This window comes from Etheostoma cragini, chromosome 9, assembly GCF_013103735.1.
Source record: "Etheostoma cragini isolate CJK2018 chromosome 9, CSU_Ecrag_1.0, whole genome shotgun sequence".
NCBI classification, from domain to species: Eukaryota; Metazoa; Chordata; class Actinopteri; order Perciformes; family Percidae; genus Etheostoma; species Etheostoma cragini.
In genome coordinates, this window is record NC_048415.1 from 1,930,171 (window position 1) to 1,946,905 (window position 16,735).

At 40.7% G+C, this 16,735-nt stretch overlaps 2 protein-coding genes across 2 annotated transcripts in view; both read right to left on the reverse strand.

Moving 5' to 3' along the window:
* Positions 1–3,555, reverse strand: part of LOC117949917 (alanine aminotransferase 2-like) — a 10,226-nt gene extending 6,671 nt beyond the window's left edge. The window contains exons 1-4 of the mRNA XM_034880517.1: positions 3,331–3,555; positions 1,437–1,526; positions 1,248–1,356; positions 1,015–1,151 (exon numbers count right to left, since the gene is read on the reverse strand). Of these exons, the coding sequence (XP_034736408.1) occupies positions 1,015–1,151; positions 1,248–1,356; positions 1,437–1,526; positions 3,331–3,429 (435 nt within the window). The 5' untranslated portion in view covers positions 3,430–3,555. The remainder of the gene's footprint in view (positions 1–1,014; positions 1,152–1,247; positions 1,357–1,436; positions 1,527–3,330) is intronic.
* Positions 3,556–4,555: 1,000 nt separating this feature from the next.
* On the reverse strand, positions 4,556–13,056 carry LOC117949916 (alanine aminotransferase 2-like). Its single transcript, XM_034880516.1, has 11 exons — positions 12,883–13,056; positions 12,372–12,461; positions 10,911–11,019; positions 10,670–10,803; positions 9,980–10,223; positions 9,068–9,147; positions 8,825–8,961; positions 7,969–8,143; positions 7,228–7,383; positions 5,527–5,639; positions 4,556–5,437 (listed from the first exon to the last, which is right to left on the reverse strand). Exons 1-11 carry the CDS (start codon positions 12,985–12,987, stop codon positions 5,263–5,265), a joined length of 1,518 nt encoding a protein of 505 aa, XP_034736407.1. The 5' UTR covers positions 12,988–13,056; the 3' UTR covers positions 4,556–5,262.
* Between the last annotated feature and the right edge of the window lie 3,679 nt (positions 13,057–16,735).

The following is a 16,735-nucleotide window of genomic DNA, read 5'->3' on the forward strand; positions in this document are numbered from 1 at the left end:
AGGAGGCTAGAAGGGAAAAATAACCCCAATAAACCCCCCAAACCATAACAATTAACACCATTGACACAAACGTTCATTCCACCCGTCAATCAGATAAAGAGTCATTCACAGACCGAAGGCCGGGCAGTGGGAGAAATTTGGGGTTTAGTATCTTGCCCAAGGACTCTTTGACATGTGGACTGCCAGGGATGAGACCACCTTCTATTGTTAGACGACGCTCTCCTCCTGAGCCGCAGCCGTTGATTAATGGATATTTGTTCGTAATGGACGATACAGATGTGTGTTTAGTCCCTAAAGGTCTTCTTTAAGGTCATCTAACACGCGCTTGGTGTTCTCCTATAGTGTCATATAACACAGGCTAGGTCGGGACTATCGGCGTCCCTATTGACGCTGTTAGGAAAAGCTTGTGGGTGGGCTTGCGGTTCTGTGACTCACGGGAACGGGACGGTTTGGTTTAGGAAAAGGTCGTGGGTGGGCTTACGGTTCTCTGGCACGCGGTAATAACAGGCCAGTTAAAGAAGAAAGCGACTTCACTGACACGCGTCAATAATGGGACGGTTAAGGACACACGTGGGACACAAATCCCGCTCTCCTGGGTGAAAGTCCTGCGTTTGACCCATCCACCACCCCCCCGACCAACTTCCCTACGAGGAATTCCCCCTTAGATACTGCTCACTAAACCCTGTGTAGATGCTGATCGCACGTTCTACACACAAACACACAAACACTCACCAAACGGCGTGTTTTTCGTCGCATCTGACGCGCAAAGCCAGTGTCCAAACGTCCGTATTTTTCGAGTTCGGAGTGAGAACGGGTTGATATACAGGTGTTATTTGTTTCTGTATTTGTTGTTTCTTTATTTTCTATTATTGTTTACATGTATGCACCATCAACCAAAGCAAATCCCTATTAAGTGCTTCCTACCTAGCACAAAATCTATTTATGATTCTGATTTATGATTCCGATTCCCATAGCTATAAATCTTCAATCTCCGAAAGTGCTTTGTCATCGTACCATTACAGTCTTTTGAGAACCACTGGAGAAGATGATGTCTTCTGGGTGTGAACTCACTCCACCATCTCTCCTCATGATGAACTCAGCAACACTCTTCTGGACGCATGGTAAACCACAGGGGGCTGAAGAGTATGAGCCTGTCATCGACAAAGTGGAGAGATCAGTCGTCAGAGCAGAGTTCGGGCCAATTGTTTTCAAATCTGTACAAATGAATGAATATTAATAATTCTCACCCACACTCCCGCCATTGCAGGCCCCCAGAAGCTTCTGTGCCCTCTGACTGGCATCCAGAGGGAGGCATTTTTCAGTGAGGAGCTCAGGGTAAAGACACGCTGCCAAGACCTGAGAAGACCAACAGGGAATAACACAAACCGACAGGCTCCGTTTGTAGCTGTCAGACCGATAAAATATAAACCACCAACCTGGCGAACAAACGACACGGGTGCCATCCCTGCCCTGTGGGGATCCCCTGAACTGACATCAATCACCTGCTGGAAGGGCTTTGTCACTCCCTGGGAAAATAACATTTTGGGTTAGATACAAGCTAAGCTGGGTGGTATTTTTTAACCCTGTCATCCAACTTGTCTCTTTTGTGTAACGTTAAGGAGCATTGAGGTTGTTATCCACTTACATTCTGTATCATCAGTGTAGATTTCCTCCAAAACAAAACATGACAAGAAACATTTGTTGACATTATTTCTACATTGAAAGCGAGACATCTGAGACATCTAAGATGCTGAGTTTAATGACATACTAGGTAATGAGAGTCCTCTTTTTTTCTGGAAAAGTACTAAATTAGTTCAAATCCTACTTAAAGAAACAGAACCACTTTGTGTCTATAGGTTTTAACACATCTGAGCGGACAAATGATGTTTAGAGTTCCCCAAGGGTCCATACTGGGGCCTCTTCTCTTTTAACATTTACATGCTTCTACTGGATGAGATTATTGAAAAGAACTAAATAAATGACTATGATGACTACACACACATTTACAAACATATTTCTGATCTGCTGCGATACATTATGAACCACCCAGACTTCTCGGCTCGTCTGGAGCATCTAAAACATATTTTTTCCGTCCCTAGAGTCAGAACTATACTGACAGAACAGTAGTATGTGTGAGATACTGCAACATGTGTGATTGAGCCGATACCAAGTAAATATGGAGATAGTTTTGTCAATTTTGATATGATACCAATATGTTTTAAAAATTAAGGTGGATGCATCATCAAGAGCTAAATCTGACTGAATTCTCATGTTCTTTAAGTGGTTTTGTGATTTTTCCTTTGGATTATTAATAGATTAAAACCCAGGACAGAATTTTCACATGCTTGTATAAATTTGTTGTGTTAGCACTGTATCTTACAGCCTTTTAACAAATTATACAGCTTGCCAATTCATTTTTGGCCTGAAAATACAACCACAAAGCGCTCCTCTTCTTCTCTTCCATTCTTCACACACTGTCCAAAAGTTCGTATTTTACGAGTTCTGAGTGAGAAAGGGTTGGCCAATCAGTTGTCTAGAACACTGTATTGAGAAAATACAATGTTTAAGGACTATAAAGGAAAAGCTTTATTGGAATATATACAGTACCTTTCCTTCAATGATCTTTGTATTTTGTTGTTGGGTTATCTCCAAGGGCAGAGCTTGTGTATTTAATGTTATCATCATATCAACTATAGTAGCTGCAGGTTGTCTGATTAATATAATAATAAGGTACAATAAGGTAGAGTCTTCCATTCTGTCCCTGAATATAAACTGCTTCTATAAAAGGTTTTTTGTGGACCCGATAAAAGGTTGATTGCTTGCAAGTGTGACATTAAAACATCAAAGACACTCTCTTGTTTGTTCCAGTCACTACCTGAGTATTTCCATTTTCTGCCACTTACTGTATATCTGCTACTTTATCTGTTACAGATTAAACTGCCCAACACAAAGTAGTTAAAGAGTAACTCAACCACCAGCGCTGCACAGGTGTTAATATGCATCACAGTCACAATCCAGTGCCAATATAGCACTCAATGGTTACTATCTTTAATAGTAATCTTTAACTTTAACTAAGCCTACTTGTGTTTTTTTACACTTTATAATTGTGTCTTTTAAAGTAAAGAATCTGAATTCTTCTCCCACCACTGCTGAGAATTATCTCTTGTTGTTATGACACACAGTTTGGACAACTATTGTCGTGAAAGATATGGATTGCTTCTTTTCATTATGTAATTTTCTATTTGAATCTGTAGTCAGATTGTTCTCTAGTTTCCTTCTTACTGGAGCAGACTAAAATAGCAAAATCTAAGATTAGTTCAGGTCACTCACCTGTGTGATCTCGTCTGTGATGCGTGCAGCCAGACTCTGCAGGTTTGTTGGGGCTCTGATCCCCGTCACCGTGGGGTTAACCCACTGCAGGGAACACATCTCTGTCTCACTGAGAAGCTCAACAACTCTGAGACCTTGAAAACGGCTCAATGTTAAAATCTGTCAGGCGAGTGAAGGGAAAGCACCTTAAGGCTTGGCTTAGCCTGTAACTATTGGTGATAGAAGGTTGTAAAAAAAAACTGGTTAAACATTGTCTTAGTGTAAGTGTTAAATAAAGCCAGGCCAAATGGGAGATGATACACTTGAACCAATGCGATTTCATAATGCAAGGCCTGGTTGATCCCACATCTGGATTGACAATGGGCTCCCCTGCCTCCCCATGTGGAACACGTGAGATGGAAGTATTTGTCCTTGTGCTATTTCACAAGGAATTTTTTAAAACTTTCATTTACACCTACTTTATATTGCTTGGAACAATGTCATACATGTCTCAGTCTATATTGGTGATGTTTCGTTTCAGGGATTGTTCAGGTGCCTCCGGAAATCCTGATCTCCGTCAGTGAAAGTGGGACATGAAGGACACTGTCCTAGACTGATAAAGGGGCTTGTTTTTTTCTGACTTGTTGTGGTGTTTCACCACAGAGTTTGAGTTAATGTCATGTCAACGTTTTGAATGTCAAAGGAACTGTCTGCCAATGCTGTTTGACGCCTCGTCAACTGACGAGTGAAAAAGAGCGGGCAGGCCAGCATCGAGCTGGTGACACCAAGCCGAAGGAAGACCTGTAGGTAGACCTCTAACCATTTCCTTCAATCGGGAGGGTTAGCTGTACCAGTTTTCAAATTACACACGTAAAACCAAGCACTGGTATAATCCTAGACATATTAGTTATTAAGTTTCCCCAGGGTTGGTTATGCTGTGACACTATCATAATTGGCTGTCACACCTTTTCAGCAAACCCTGATTGGTGTTTCTCAGACAAGCCTAGCCATAGCTGTCTTAAAGTAAATACACACATTTATCATAGACCTTTATATTTGACATGAATGCTTATGTACTTAGGCCTATGTGTGTGTAGAACTGTATATTCTCAATACATCAAGATATTTACATGTTACACATGTAGAGGAACCCTCTGCCCACGGTTATATCAAATTTGGGATCAACCATCTTGGGATCAGTCTTGCATTATGAATGAAAGAATGAATGAGAATCCCACTGACCATAAGACTAACATTTGTGTTTTTTTCCTGAAATATGCCAACAACTACAGGATGGATTTTCATGAACTTTGTTCAGACAATGTGTTTGTGTTGTTTAGACATTTACTATCCAATAGGACACAATGTAGAGGAAATTGTGTTCTAAATTCTTCTGTCTTTAGTTGATGTTCATAAGAATCAGTTCGTAAAAGAAGAACATGTCCTGCCATTTTCAAAGATTCTTTTATTTGCAGTTTTCAAAACAAGAAAATAGGTATTGTTGCATAAATAACTGTATCACAAGACAGTTAAGGAAAAGATTGTATCAAACTGTGAAGCAAATAAACCAAGTATGATCTGATCTGCAAGCTGCTTGGGCCATTGATGTGGTCAAATCACAATAACTTCCCCTCCTCTTCCTCCCCCTTCTTTCTCCCTTTGATCGATGATGTATCACTTCCTTGTTTTTGACCAATAGGCTTGCACACTGAAAGAGCGCCACACTTCCAGTCCACTGATTAGTGTAACACAATATAGGTGAGCCCGCTACTGTTGACGAGTAATTTAAAATGCATATTTAAAATAAAGTGAATAAAGTAAAATAAAGGCATTTTAATTTAGTCACAAACCCTTAAGTGTTGTTTGCAAAGGAGCTTTGCATTTGAAACACTGCATAAGATTCAGACCCATGGAATGAGTCCTTAACATGATGGAGTGAGGTCCCTCAAAAGGTTAGTTCATAAGGAAAGTTCCTGCAGTTGAAATGGGCCTGAAATTTCCCCCCATGACTTTGTCCTTCATACCTCCGTCAGGGTGAGGAAGTTTGTCCTGTACGAGGCGAAGATGGAAGGAGCCGAGGCGATCCAAGACCTCCTGCATGGTGTCAGGAGGAACAAGGATACCCAACCTGAGAGAGAGAGAGACACACAACATGATGTAGTTACTTTTTTTTTAAAAAGGTAACCTGACTAATGTGTCACATGTCATGTCTCTCACCTCAGATGGTGGTTTCCAGTTGTTCCATCATACTGACCTCCTGGTCCTAACAATATGCCCTCTTCCATTAGTAACATCTGACAGTACAGAACATCTGCCTCCACCTCCAATTTCTAAAAGCAGAGAGGTGAATGTCTTCAGTATCTTAGTTATTATTACAGAATAGTCTTCATCTGCGACGTTCCACTTCCAGGATTAAATAAGTACCACTGGAAACTCTGCCATGTCTCTCATCTTCCTCTTTCTCTAGTGCTGAAGTTTCAAACTCTGGTTGATTTATGAGGTTACCTGGTCCTCAGATCTCTGCAGAGTAAATCCAGACAGCTAGCTAGACTATCTGTCCAATCTGAGGACTATGGTTACCTGGTCCTCAGATCTCTGCAGGGTAAATCCAGACAGCTAGCTAGACTATCTGTCCAATCTGAGTTTTCTGTTGCACGACGAAAACAACTTCTGAACACATGTTCCACCAAAACAAGTTCCTTCGAAGGCTATTTTGCAGAGACATTCATATTATGTCAGGGGCTGATAACAATTATGATTGGTTTAAAGAAAAATATGTTTTTCTTCCATCCCGGAATGCTGTGTGGACTAGCCAGACACAGCGCTGTGGGGGAAGGTCTGGTAATGCCAGACTACTGTTAGAAAGACTTCTGTGACCATCCTGGTCTTCCAGCCTCTAGGTGCCCCGATGCTTGTTCGCTGGTGTTGTCGTTAATGCTGATGAGCTGCACACAGGCAACAAATTCTCAGGTATGTATGACATTGTACAAAAACGTATGACTGACATTTTTTGTGATATCCTGCTAAATTACGGTGACCACCAGCTGGTCGCGTGACGCGGTGCCTTTGCTAAAAAGCCTCTGGAAGGAATTAGTTTTGGTGGAATGCTTGTTTAAAAGTTGTCTGAGTCGTGCAAAAGAAAACTCAGATCGGACAGATAGTCTAGCTAGCTGTATGGATTTACCCTGCAGAGATCTGGGGACCAGGTAACCAGAGTCCTCGGAAATCCACTGGAGTTTAGAACGCCGACACAAAAAAAAAAGAGCAAAAGGTGATGGATATCCGGACCAAAAAAAAGAGGGACGTCCGGCAGAATTTCCATGGAGTTCCGCCGGCACCTGAACAATCCCGGAAATGAAACGTCGTTGTTACAGACTAACAGTAAGTTGACCTTTCTTCAGATGCCATTGCAGTTGAGTTTAGCAGACAAGCTGTGACCCTTATGCGGCAACGACAGCTAACTTTCAGATAGAAAAAAAGCGTGGTTTGGATTAAAACAGTTTTCCCCTTGAACTCCCTGGACACAAACCCGTGTTTCCAGGGTGAAAGTCTTGTGTTTTCCCTGAGACACAAACTCTGATCATAAAAAGGCCATAAAAGCTCTGTTTTATGGCCTGTCAACAGTATTTTATAACAGTAAAAGCAAAGGTAAATTTTGAATTACAGATTCTTTAATTTTTTTTACATTATATAAAAATTGAATGGAAAATAGGACATGACAGTCTGCATTGAAGGTAAAAAAGGACCACACCACTACCACACACTTAAAAAAGGAGTTGGCAGTATAAATGATATTCAGTTTTTGGTAAAGTTGCTAAAACATGCAAAACATCTGAGTGCAGTCCTCCAAAAAAACATCACCACATTGCAGTATACATTTTGTTACATGAACATTAAAGTTCTTGTAACATTTCTCACCTTGGCCTTCTCTATAATCTTAGATGGTAAATGCAGACAGGGATAAAGGTATATTCCCCCCTTTGCTGGCTGGCAACTCATGCCTGGTAGATCATTTAGAAACTCCTGAACCCGCTGAGCATTCTGGGACAGAGTGGCCAGAGTGAGGAGAATCTCCTTCAAACACAAAGAAAAGAAGAAGGAACGTAGCTTTGATTGTAACTAGTAATACAACACAGGACAGGGGCCTGTGCTGCAGGGATACATGTGAGCAAACAAGGCAGGACTCTTATCTTCAGCAGGGCCAATGCCAGATGTTACAAACATTCAGGGCTCAGTCCAAACCAACGGAGGTCTTTTGCCAATCGGTCTCATTTAATCCAAAAGAGTCTCAGCATTTCAGTCAGACCCAATTTATGCAAAGCCAAAACAGTTCAGTAACCTCAGTATGCAGAAATATTCAAATACAACATTTTAGAAAAGACTAAAAACGACACATTTATACTGCATCATTTACAGACTAGTTCTGGCGCCGCCTTAAGTTCCGCTGCATGTCCCTCACTGTCGGTTTTCTTTGTGTTAACGTTGAACTGAGCAACGTTACACGCTGAAAATGGCATGTTTTGAAGAAATCTGGATCGTGCAACAAGGACAACACTTTTCTTTTCTTTCTGGGAATGATTGTAAAGATTTAAAAAGACTGTTTATGGCATTTACTCTTTGGTGGTCAGAGGTCAAGGGAAGGCTCTGCAGATGTCTCACCTGTGTGTATGTGTCATAGGAAGGGTCTCCAGGTTTTGGTGGGTTGACCATGAGCTCCAGAGCCAGCTGTCCTGTGACTGGAGTACTGATATCAGTACACAGCATAGTATCAACAAAATGTGTCACCTCTGGGTCCATGTTGACCTGCTCCATGTATCCTGCCCTCAGACCGCACCTGGGGCACAGATGCAGAACTCATTGGGTTGCTTGTTATTTAAGACACAGTAACATCGACTTTCATTGTTTGAGTATTTGTCATTGATTTAGTGGTGCAGTGATTTAGTGGTGCAGTGATTTAGTGGTGCAGTGATTTAGTGGTGCAGTGATTTAGTGGTGCAGTGATTTAGTGGTGCAGTGATTTAGTGGTGCATTGATTTAGTGGTGCAGTGATTTAGTGGTGCAGTGATTTAGTGGTGCAGTGATTTAGTGGTGTAGTTTACTGGTGTTAATAATGTTGGTGTTACTTACTGGTGTTAAATGATCAGTCATTTTTGTTGGTTTGTGTGTTTGGCTACGCTCGCTTCTGCAGTTGCAAAATTGTGCAAGTACATTTCCATTTTCTTCCTATTTATGCAAAGATTTTATTTCATTTTACTTAACTGTTATTCAAAGTACATTTTTTAATGCTTCAGTGTGAACTGATGTGTATGGGTGGTTTAGGGTTGTGTGGCCTGAAATAAAATGCTCTTCTTTTATCATTATTGTGACAAATCACTCCTTTTTTATCAGGAAATAGTCTCCAAATATGATATTTCCTCCTGTTTGAGTAATGTTTGTGCATGTAAATGGTTGAAGCTGCTTGTTGTATGATGCTGTCAGCAAATCAACAAATCCAAAGATAAGAAACAGAACTCACTCTCCCATGCAGGCGCTGGATATAGAGTGGAAGGAGACCAACTGCACCGTCTCTGAGAACTCTTTGTCCATCTCAAACAGGACTCTCTTGTAGGAAATAAACTCTTTATCCTGTCCGTACACGCTGTCCTGGTACACCTGGAGTGCAGAGTAAGGAAATTGATAGTTAATGAAAGACTGTGTGAGCAAAAAGGCTGCCAACTACTTTGTTAAAGTCCAATCTGAAGATTCAGTTTGTGATCACCTCATCAACCAACAGTAGGAGCCTCTCCGCTGCTGCAAACCGGATCACTTCCTCTATTGAGTTCCTGTCCTGCACATGACCTAGGAGGACAAGTCAGAACAGCATGGAAGTTTAAAGACATGGTCCAATACCACTGTGTACTCCCCGATTCTGATACCTGAACTTTTGTATCGGCCGATACTCATTACCAATCCAATACCAGTGTTATATATTTTATTATGTTTTAACAACTGTATACTATTGTCCCTGTATGGATGTTATATGATTTCCATCTTTGTTGTTGCTTAGGAGGAACCTTTTGTGAAAAATGAACAAACACAAAGAATTTTAAATGCCATGGAACTTTCTTTTATTATCCAGTTTGGTAGTCAGTCAACTTGTAATGAAGAAGACTGTTTTAATACCTTTTAAACTAACTAATTTAATCAACTATGATTAAAAAAATATATACATTACATTTTTACAATATTATAAGCTAAAATATACATTTATCTGGCTTGTTATGGAGAAAGTATATTTTTATATTTATGTCACATGTCCCACTATACAAACATACAAAACAATGTATTCATTTATGAGTTCATAAATGCCCTGATGTGCATCCTTTACTAATGTATAGGCGCATGTATGTATCTATGTATGTATGCATGCATACATACATGTTTGTATATGTATATGCGCACATGCACGTATAAATGTACATCTATGTACGTACATTCACGAAAAAACAACATAAATGAACTTGTTCAGGGCTAAATTATGTGGTAGCCTATCTGATCGGTGCATGAACTCCAGTACTTTCTGACACCAATACCAGCAGTTCAGGCTTTTATGAATACTGGTATCGGTACTAGAACATCTCTAGTTTACACAGGTGATTTGACTGGAGCTACTGTACTGTGTGCTGGTTACCTGTGGGGTTTCCTGGGTTGCTGATGTAAATGGCTCTGGGCTCGCAGCGCCCCCTAGCAGTCTTCAAAGCTCGGTGCAGCTCGTCCAGGTCTACCGCCCAGCCTCGGTCCTCCATCAGCTGGTACGGCACCAGAGTCACCCCGGCTTCATCCAGCAGCGGGGGCAGGGTGTGTGGGCAGGGTCTCGGGGTCAGCACGCCTGTCTGAGTCTCCCCCTCCCCACTGGCCAGCAGCTTCACAACCACCTGGACACAGCAGATCAATACACAAACCTTAGTTGATATTGAAAAAAAATGAAATAAAAGTCTACTTAAGTACAAGTAAATTAAGTCAAAAGCAGCTAATTCAAAAGTTACTCAGAGTAAAAGTTACTTTTTAACAGCGAGGGGGAGATAAGATATACTTTTTAGTATCTACTATGTGTTATTTATACCTTTTTTACTTCTTTAGTTAAATCACACTCTTCTGTGATTTTAAAAAGGGACAAAGCCCCTTTGATTTGAGTTTGCTGACAGACAGTCCAGCATTAGAGACCTTTTTAATTTGCATTATTTTACTCAGCAATGGATGTGATTTAAAACTTCAAGCAAAACTTAATTACGTAAAAGTTCACAAAAGTAGTTGTAATTTGTAACTTCCCACCTCTGTGGCTGTCATATCTGGACAATGACTGGTGATAATGTGTTCCTACCATCAGGGCCCTCTGAGAACCAGCAGAGATAAAGATGTCTCCAGCGTGTGAAGGCACTCCAGCATCTCGTCTCGTGATGAACTCAGCGATGCTTTGCCTGACATGAGGCATGCCGGAGGAGGCTGTATAGGAACCTATTGATCAATCATTGGATATCGACATTTGTCAATCAAAATGCCAGTCTGCCACATTTTCAGAAGTCAGACACACTGTACAGAAAAACAACTTTTCCAGTCCTCACCCACACTGCCGCCATCGCTGACCTCCAGGAGCCTCTGGGCCCTCAGCCTGACATCCAGAGGAAGAGTTTGGTTTTTCAGCAGCTGAGGGTGCAGACATACTGCCAAGACCTAAAGAAAATGGACGGATTTTAAGACATATAGATCAAGATCAACTTTATTTCCAGTGATAGCTGAGCGTTACTGCGCGGCCTCCAATTGAGCTTGATGATGCAGATGTGACGTGAGCAACCTGTCTGAAAGTTGTAAGTCTTCTGGTAGCTGGGCAAGAGAAATCTCAATCATTCCCAATCAGCAGAGACGGAGAGCGCAGGTATATGTTAGGAGATAACATAGACACAGGCTAATTATTACTAAACTAAAATGCTAGTTAACATTACTAATTAAAACCAAACAGCTGACGTAAGTTGAAACTGTCTGCCAGCTTCTACTGACAATACAGTTAATTGTCAACTATGCAACACTAAGTTGCGTGGTTATGACACAATCGTTAGCCTATTTTTACAAAAATGTCTTCTTACGTAAGGTATACGGTAATGAAGCCTTTTATACATTGTTGTGTTTATTTAGAAATAAACAACGGAAAAGTAGAGTCTTCAAACGCTTCAGATGTGAAGTTGTTTGCTGTCAAAGTGGCGCCAGAATGAATGGCAGTCAATGGGATGCTAACGGCGCGTGATGGCTTCGTAGCATTAAAATGGCGCCAAAGGAGCAACGCTTAGAGAAGAGAGGCTTACGTCCTTGGTATCAATGACCTCAGCAGAGACTTCCTTCTTTATTGGTAAAGGTTTGCCCCGACCCCCATGCTTTGACCACGCCCCCTTTCAGAGCTTTCGAACTGTATGACGTAGAGCCTTGTGTCATTGGACTCAGCAGGGTGATCCTTTTCATTGCTGATGATGTGCAGTGTCACCAATGAAGTGCCGCGCAAATGCATGATCGCGGAGAGCGGCGTCCGCCAACAACCCCGACGCAGGGGCGCGAGGGCCCGTCCTACGCTGCTTGCAGCTTTGATTGTCAGTTATAATTGGTTTTGGGGACTTAACACATGCTGCAGCCATGAAGAAACACTAACAACCTTTACAACAAGAGCTTTAGAGTAAACAAGAAAACAGAGAATATTTATATAACTTTAAATTACCAGGAAAAGTCAGTTTACAGGAATGTCCCTGTCAAAAAAAAAATCAGAGAAAAACTTATAATAACACATAAATTATGATGATTGTTGTTTGATCAGAAGAATAATGTCAAATGTATGCCATAACAGCAGTCTATATAGTATAGTCAATTTTAATTCTTAAAAACAAACAAAATGAATTCAATGACGTTATAATAGCTAACCAACCCACTATATCCTTGAATTACAACAGGAGAAAATATTCTTTAAACACTGACAGTTCCCAATCATAAAGAGTAGTTTTGAAAGTTTGTGAGCCCAAGAGGGGGGGGGGGGGGGAACTAACCTGGCGAACAAATGACACGGGTTTCACTCCTGCTTTGTGGGGATCACCTGAGCTGACATCTATCACCTCTTTGAAAGGTTTCTGCACCCCCTGCAAGAGAACTAAGAATCAGGGCCAGTTGGGACTGAAACCAAAAAAACACCATCACCTTTACAGTATTCTCACATCATGGGTTATAGGAAACAAGTGTACACCAGTTACTCCTCTTTTAAACTGTACTATATGTAATCTCAATGTGTCTTTCTTTTTCTTTGGTGTGAATCAGTAGATTCCTGATGGTAAACAGGTATTTTGTTGGCTTGTTGGAAGTTGACACCCGGACTCCACATCTTAACATGCTTCACATCAAGGAGCACAATAAAGGTAAATATTGGCCTTTTCTTTGAACATCCTTGCCTTTGATACCTAAAAAAAATCCCTTTTTTACATAAAACATACTTTCTCTAGATTAGAGAAAGACTGATTGTTAAAGTGTCAGCTGAAAAATCATAGACAGATTACAGAAACGTACCTGTGTGATCTCTTGTGAGATGTGTGCAGCCAGACTCTGCAGTCCACTGTGGGGAGACCCTCTGATCCCCCTCACCCTGGGATTCACAAGTTGCAGAGAACTCATCGTCTTTTTACAGGAATCCTTTTAAATGTGGGATTAACAAACGATGCACGAGAGCCTACTGTAATCTGAGGAGCTTGCAGCAGAACGTGGTACAGTAGAATGTGGAAAACTCTGGCGGGTGAGACGCTAATGAATAACCAATCGGCCTGAAAATGTCTGAAAATGTTTGATGAGTAAAGTCATTTTTTGCTGTACTTCAGTACAGAACTGGATTTCTAATGTGGACTTTGGACATGTAAAATGCTTCTCCACCGATGCTTTTTTCAGATTTGACACAATGCAAAAATGCTTTGGTGATCAGGCTTGTTTTGCACTCCATCAGCAGAAATTAAAGATTTTAAATACTTTTGAAAGACATTTTGCAATGAGTCAAAAATTACTATGAAGCCAGATGATTCCATTATTTGTGGGTTTAAAAAAAAAAATATTTCATGGTTATGCTATATAGCCAGGGTTCAAAATTAGCACAATCCGCCAGCCAAATGCTGGAAAAATATGCAATTGGCTGGTAGGTGTGCTTCACTCACTATTGAGTGTCTGGTAAAATTTGAACATTCACGTTTAGCTGGTAGATGAAGAAGTTCATTTTGAACTCTGTACATAGCCTACTTGGTCTGTATTTATTCACATTAATATTTATTATCCATATGTCATATGTCAATGATAGCAACAAACCAAAATTTCAAGGTGTAGTTCCTTCTAAAATATCACTCAGAAATAATACCTAAATAAATAGGACTGTATCAGGGTTTTATTTCATACTCTTTTCTTTCATACTTTGTAGGCAGGATTCAAAGTGAATTTCTTTAGTGCACCAGCCAAATGGCTAGGGAAATTTTGCCAGCCACTCAATAGATTTCCATTGTTTTCTTGGCTTGTGAGTGAAGCAAATCTATAGCAGACAAATGCATTTGGCTGGTTGCTAATTTTGAAGCCAACAACAATTTCCCTTGGGATAACTGAAATACATACTGTAGACGTAGATAAGGTTGTAGACCTACTTCTTGACATTTATTTTGTGGTAGGCTATAGGCTGATGTGTCTGGGAATAAAGGAGTGAGGCTAGGATGCGGGTTTTGTGCATTAATTGTATCTGTGCTTTGCAGACCAATCGTTTGTTTATATATTTATGTTTCTGCTTTAAAAATGAGTGGCATTAATGTGTTACTGTTCATTTTAATGCTCAACTGTTTTATGAGGAAATCCTTGTGGCCCATAGATAAGACTGTTTTAAAGCATTACCCGTACACCTTACCTAATAGACAAACCATCTTTAAAATGCATAATTTTGTTTCTAGCTAGACTGAACATTTTATAAAGGCTCACATAATATGTGCATGTTAGAATACATGTACGCACAGCTGTACAATTATTAACGTATTCAACTTGTTCGGTGTGCTATTGTAGTTGAATAATTGTTAATGTGTTACCGTTAACATAGCGGACACCTAGTGATACCGCATTCAGCTCGCATGATCATTGCAACTCCACGAGGTGAGAGCATGCACGGAGCCCCAGGCCCAGGGAGCTTCACAGCGCTTTTGTGTTTCTTCCAGCTGTTGTCACCTTCCCACCAAGCTGCTTGGCAATGGTCTCGTACCCCATTCCAGACTTGTGTAGGTCTACAGTCTTGTCCCTGACATCCTTGGAGACCCCTTTGGTCTTGGCCATGGCGGAGCGTGTGGAATCTGATTGATTGCTTCTGTGGACAGGTGTCTTTTATACAGGTAACAAGGTGAGATTAGGAACCCTCCCTTTAAGAGTGTGCTCCTAATCTCAGCTCGTTACCTGTGTAAAAAACACCTGGGAGCCAGAAATCTTACTGATTGAGAGAGGTCCCTCATTAAAATGGATTTTCTTGTTATTCTGTCTCTGATGCTTCAAAGAAATCTATCATTAAAATTAGACTGATCATTTCTTTGTTAGTGGGCAAACGTACTAAATCAGCAGGGGATGAAATACTTTTTCCCTCACTGTCCCTCATCCACTCTGTTCTGAGTGCTAAATGTCTGTTCTTGGTCTTGGATTTTGTGAAATACATTTCTAATTAATGCAATTATAGTCCAGTGTGACGTATATATGTTAAAATATGGTACTTTATCATTCCAATATGCATTTTGCACACTACATTTGCACTATTATGTGTCTATATTGCCAATAAAACTGATTCTGATTCTTGTATATATATTTTTTTGTAATTTCTTAAATTGAATGTTAAAGTTTTAAATCCCAGCAAGTTTGCCTGTTCATCAATTCATTCTTGCTAATGCACAGATGGTTTAAATTAATAATACAATTGATGTCATGGTTGTTAGTTTTTTAAACGTTAGGGGAATGTAAAAAAGAACTTAACTTTTTTTTTACCTAAAATGATAAAGGGCTATGGCTGACATTGAGTACATTAAGTGTCGAGCACTGCCACTAAAGATAGTCTTCATTATCGATTAATCAAATAATTGTGTAGTACATAAACGTTGAAAAGTAGTAAAAGATGCTTCTCAAAATGTCGTAAAGCTCAGGGTGGCGTCGTCACTACTCCATATTGCGATTTTGATTCAGTTATTAATTGTGCAGCACTAGGCTGAAGTCTCCTGACTTTTGACATCTAAAAGACATCTTATCTGCAAAATAACAGATAGTCTACAAAAGTAAGCAAACCTAATGGCTTCTAATCGCTCTTGTCAATGTGTAATTTCCTTCTTACATGCAGAAGTCATTGCTTGCTGCTGGTTTGCATCACATATGTTTTAATAAGACAGGAGTACACAAAAGAATTTTATTAAAATGGAAACTTGCACGTGATTTGTAATGCAGAGTAATAAAGCTGGACAGCTGGCATAGATACAGAGAAAACATAACGAGTCAAATTGCCTCATACACAATACCTAAAGACCGAGAAGAAGACCTTTTGCATAGAGGTCCCCCCCCCCCCCCAGTGCAACTGGCGCATAGGGCTAAAGGGGGGGGGGGGTTGTGTCTATGGGGACATTTAAAGGGACACAATATTAATTTCTACATGAAGTTACAGTATCCTCTAGCTGACGTCCATTATCGTTCCTCTAGTATGTTCTTTTCATCTATTAAGACAGGATCTACAGATGATAAATAAGTTATATACAATGAGAAATGAGATAGGGGGATGAGGGAAAAGGGAAAGCAATATGTGGAGGTTGGGGGGTGCTACTGGACTTGAAGTATGCAGTGGGTCGGATTGAAGCTGTGCCAGTGGAGCCACATCTGTTTATTAGAGCCAGATGATGGGATCTGATCCTGGTCATGGTTTAGATGTGAGGCAAGAAGTGAAAGGGTTGCTAGTTTTCTGTGATAGCCCTTGTTTGTCGTGTGTGTGTCCGACTGGGACAAACACAACTGAGCCCCTGTGCAGGTGACATCCAGGGGCGCTGGCTGTGAGGATTGTGGTCTTCCTCTCGTGCTCGCTTGCTGTTCTTCTGCCTCTCAGAAGGTAGTTCAGATATAGTTAGAGCCCTTTTTGAGGAAGTTACAAAAGATTGTCTCTGTGCGGTTTGGTGAGGATTTGTTTGTCCAGTTTGTGGTCTCCTAGAACTGAAACGTCTGTGTCAGGAGCCCCTCGCCACCTGGGGTCACAGTTCATGTGATCAACCCCCCAAAAAAACACTTGGTCTTGATTAGAAGGAACAGAGTCCAGTCTTAAAATCCCTGTGAACCCATTTCATTAGTAGTGGTCCGAGCCGAATGGATTCCTCCTCCAGTTTGTTAGTTTCACTAT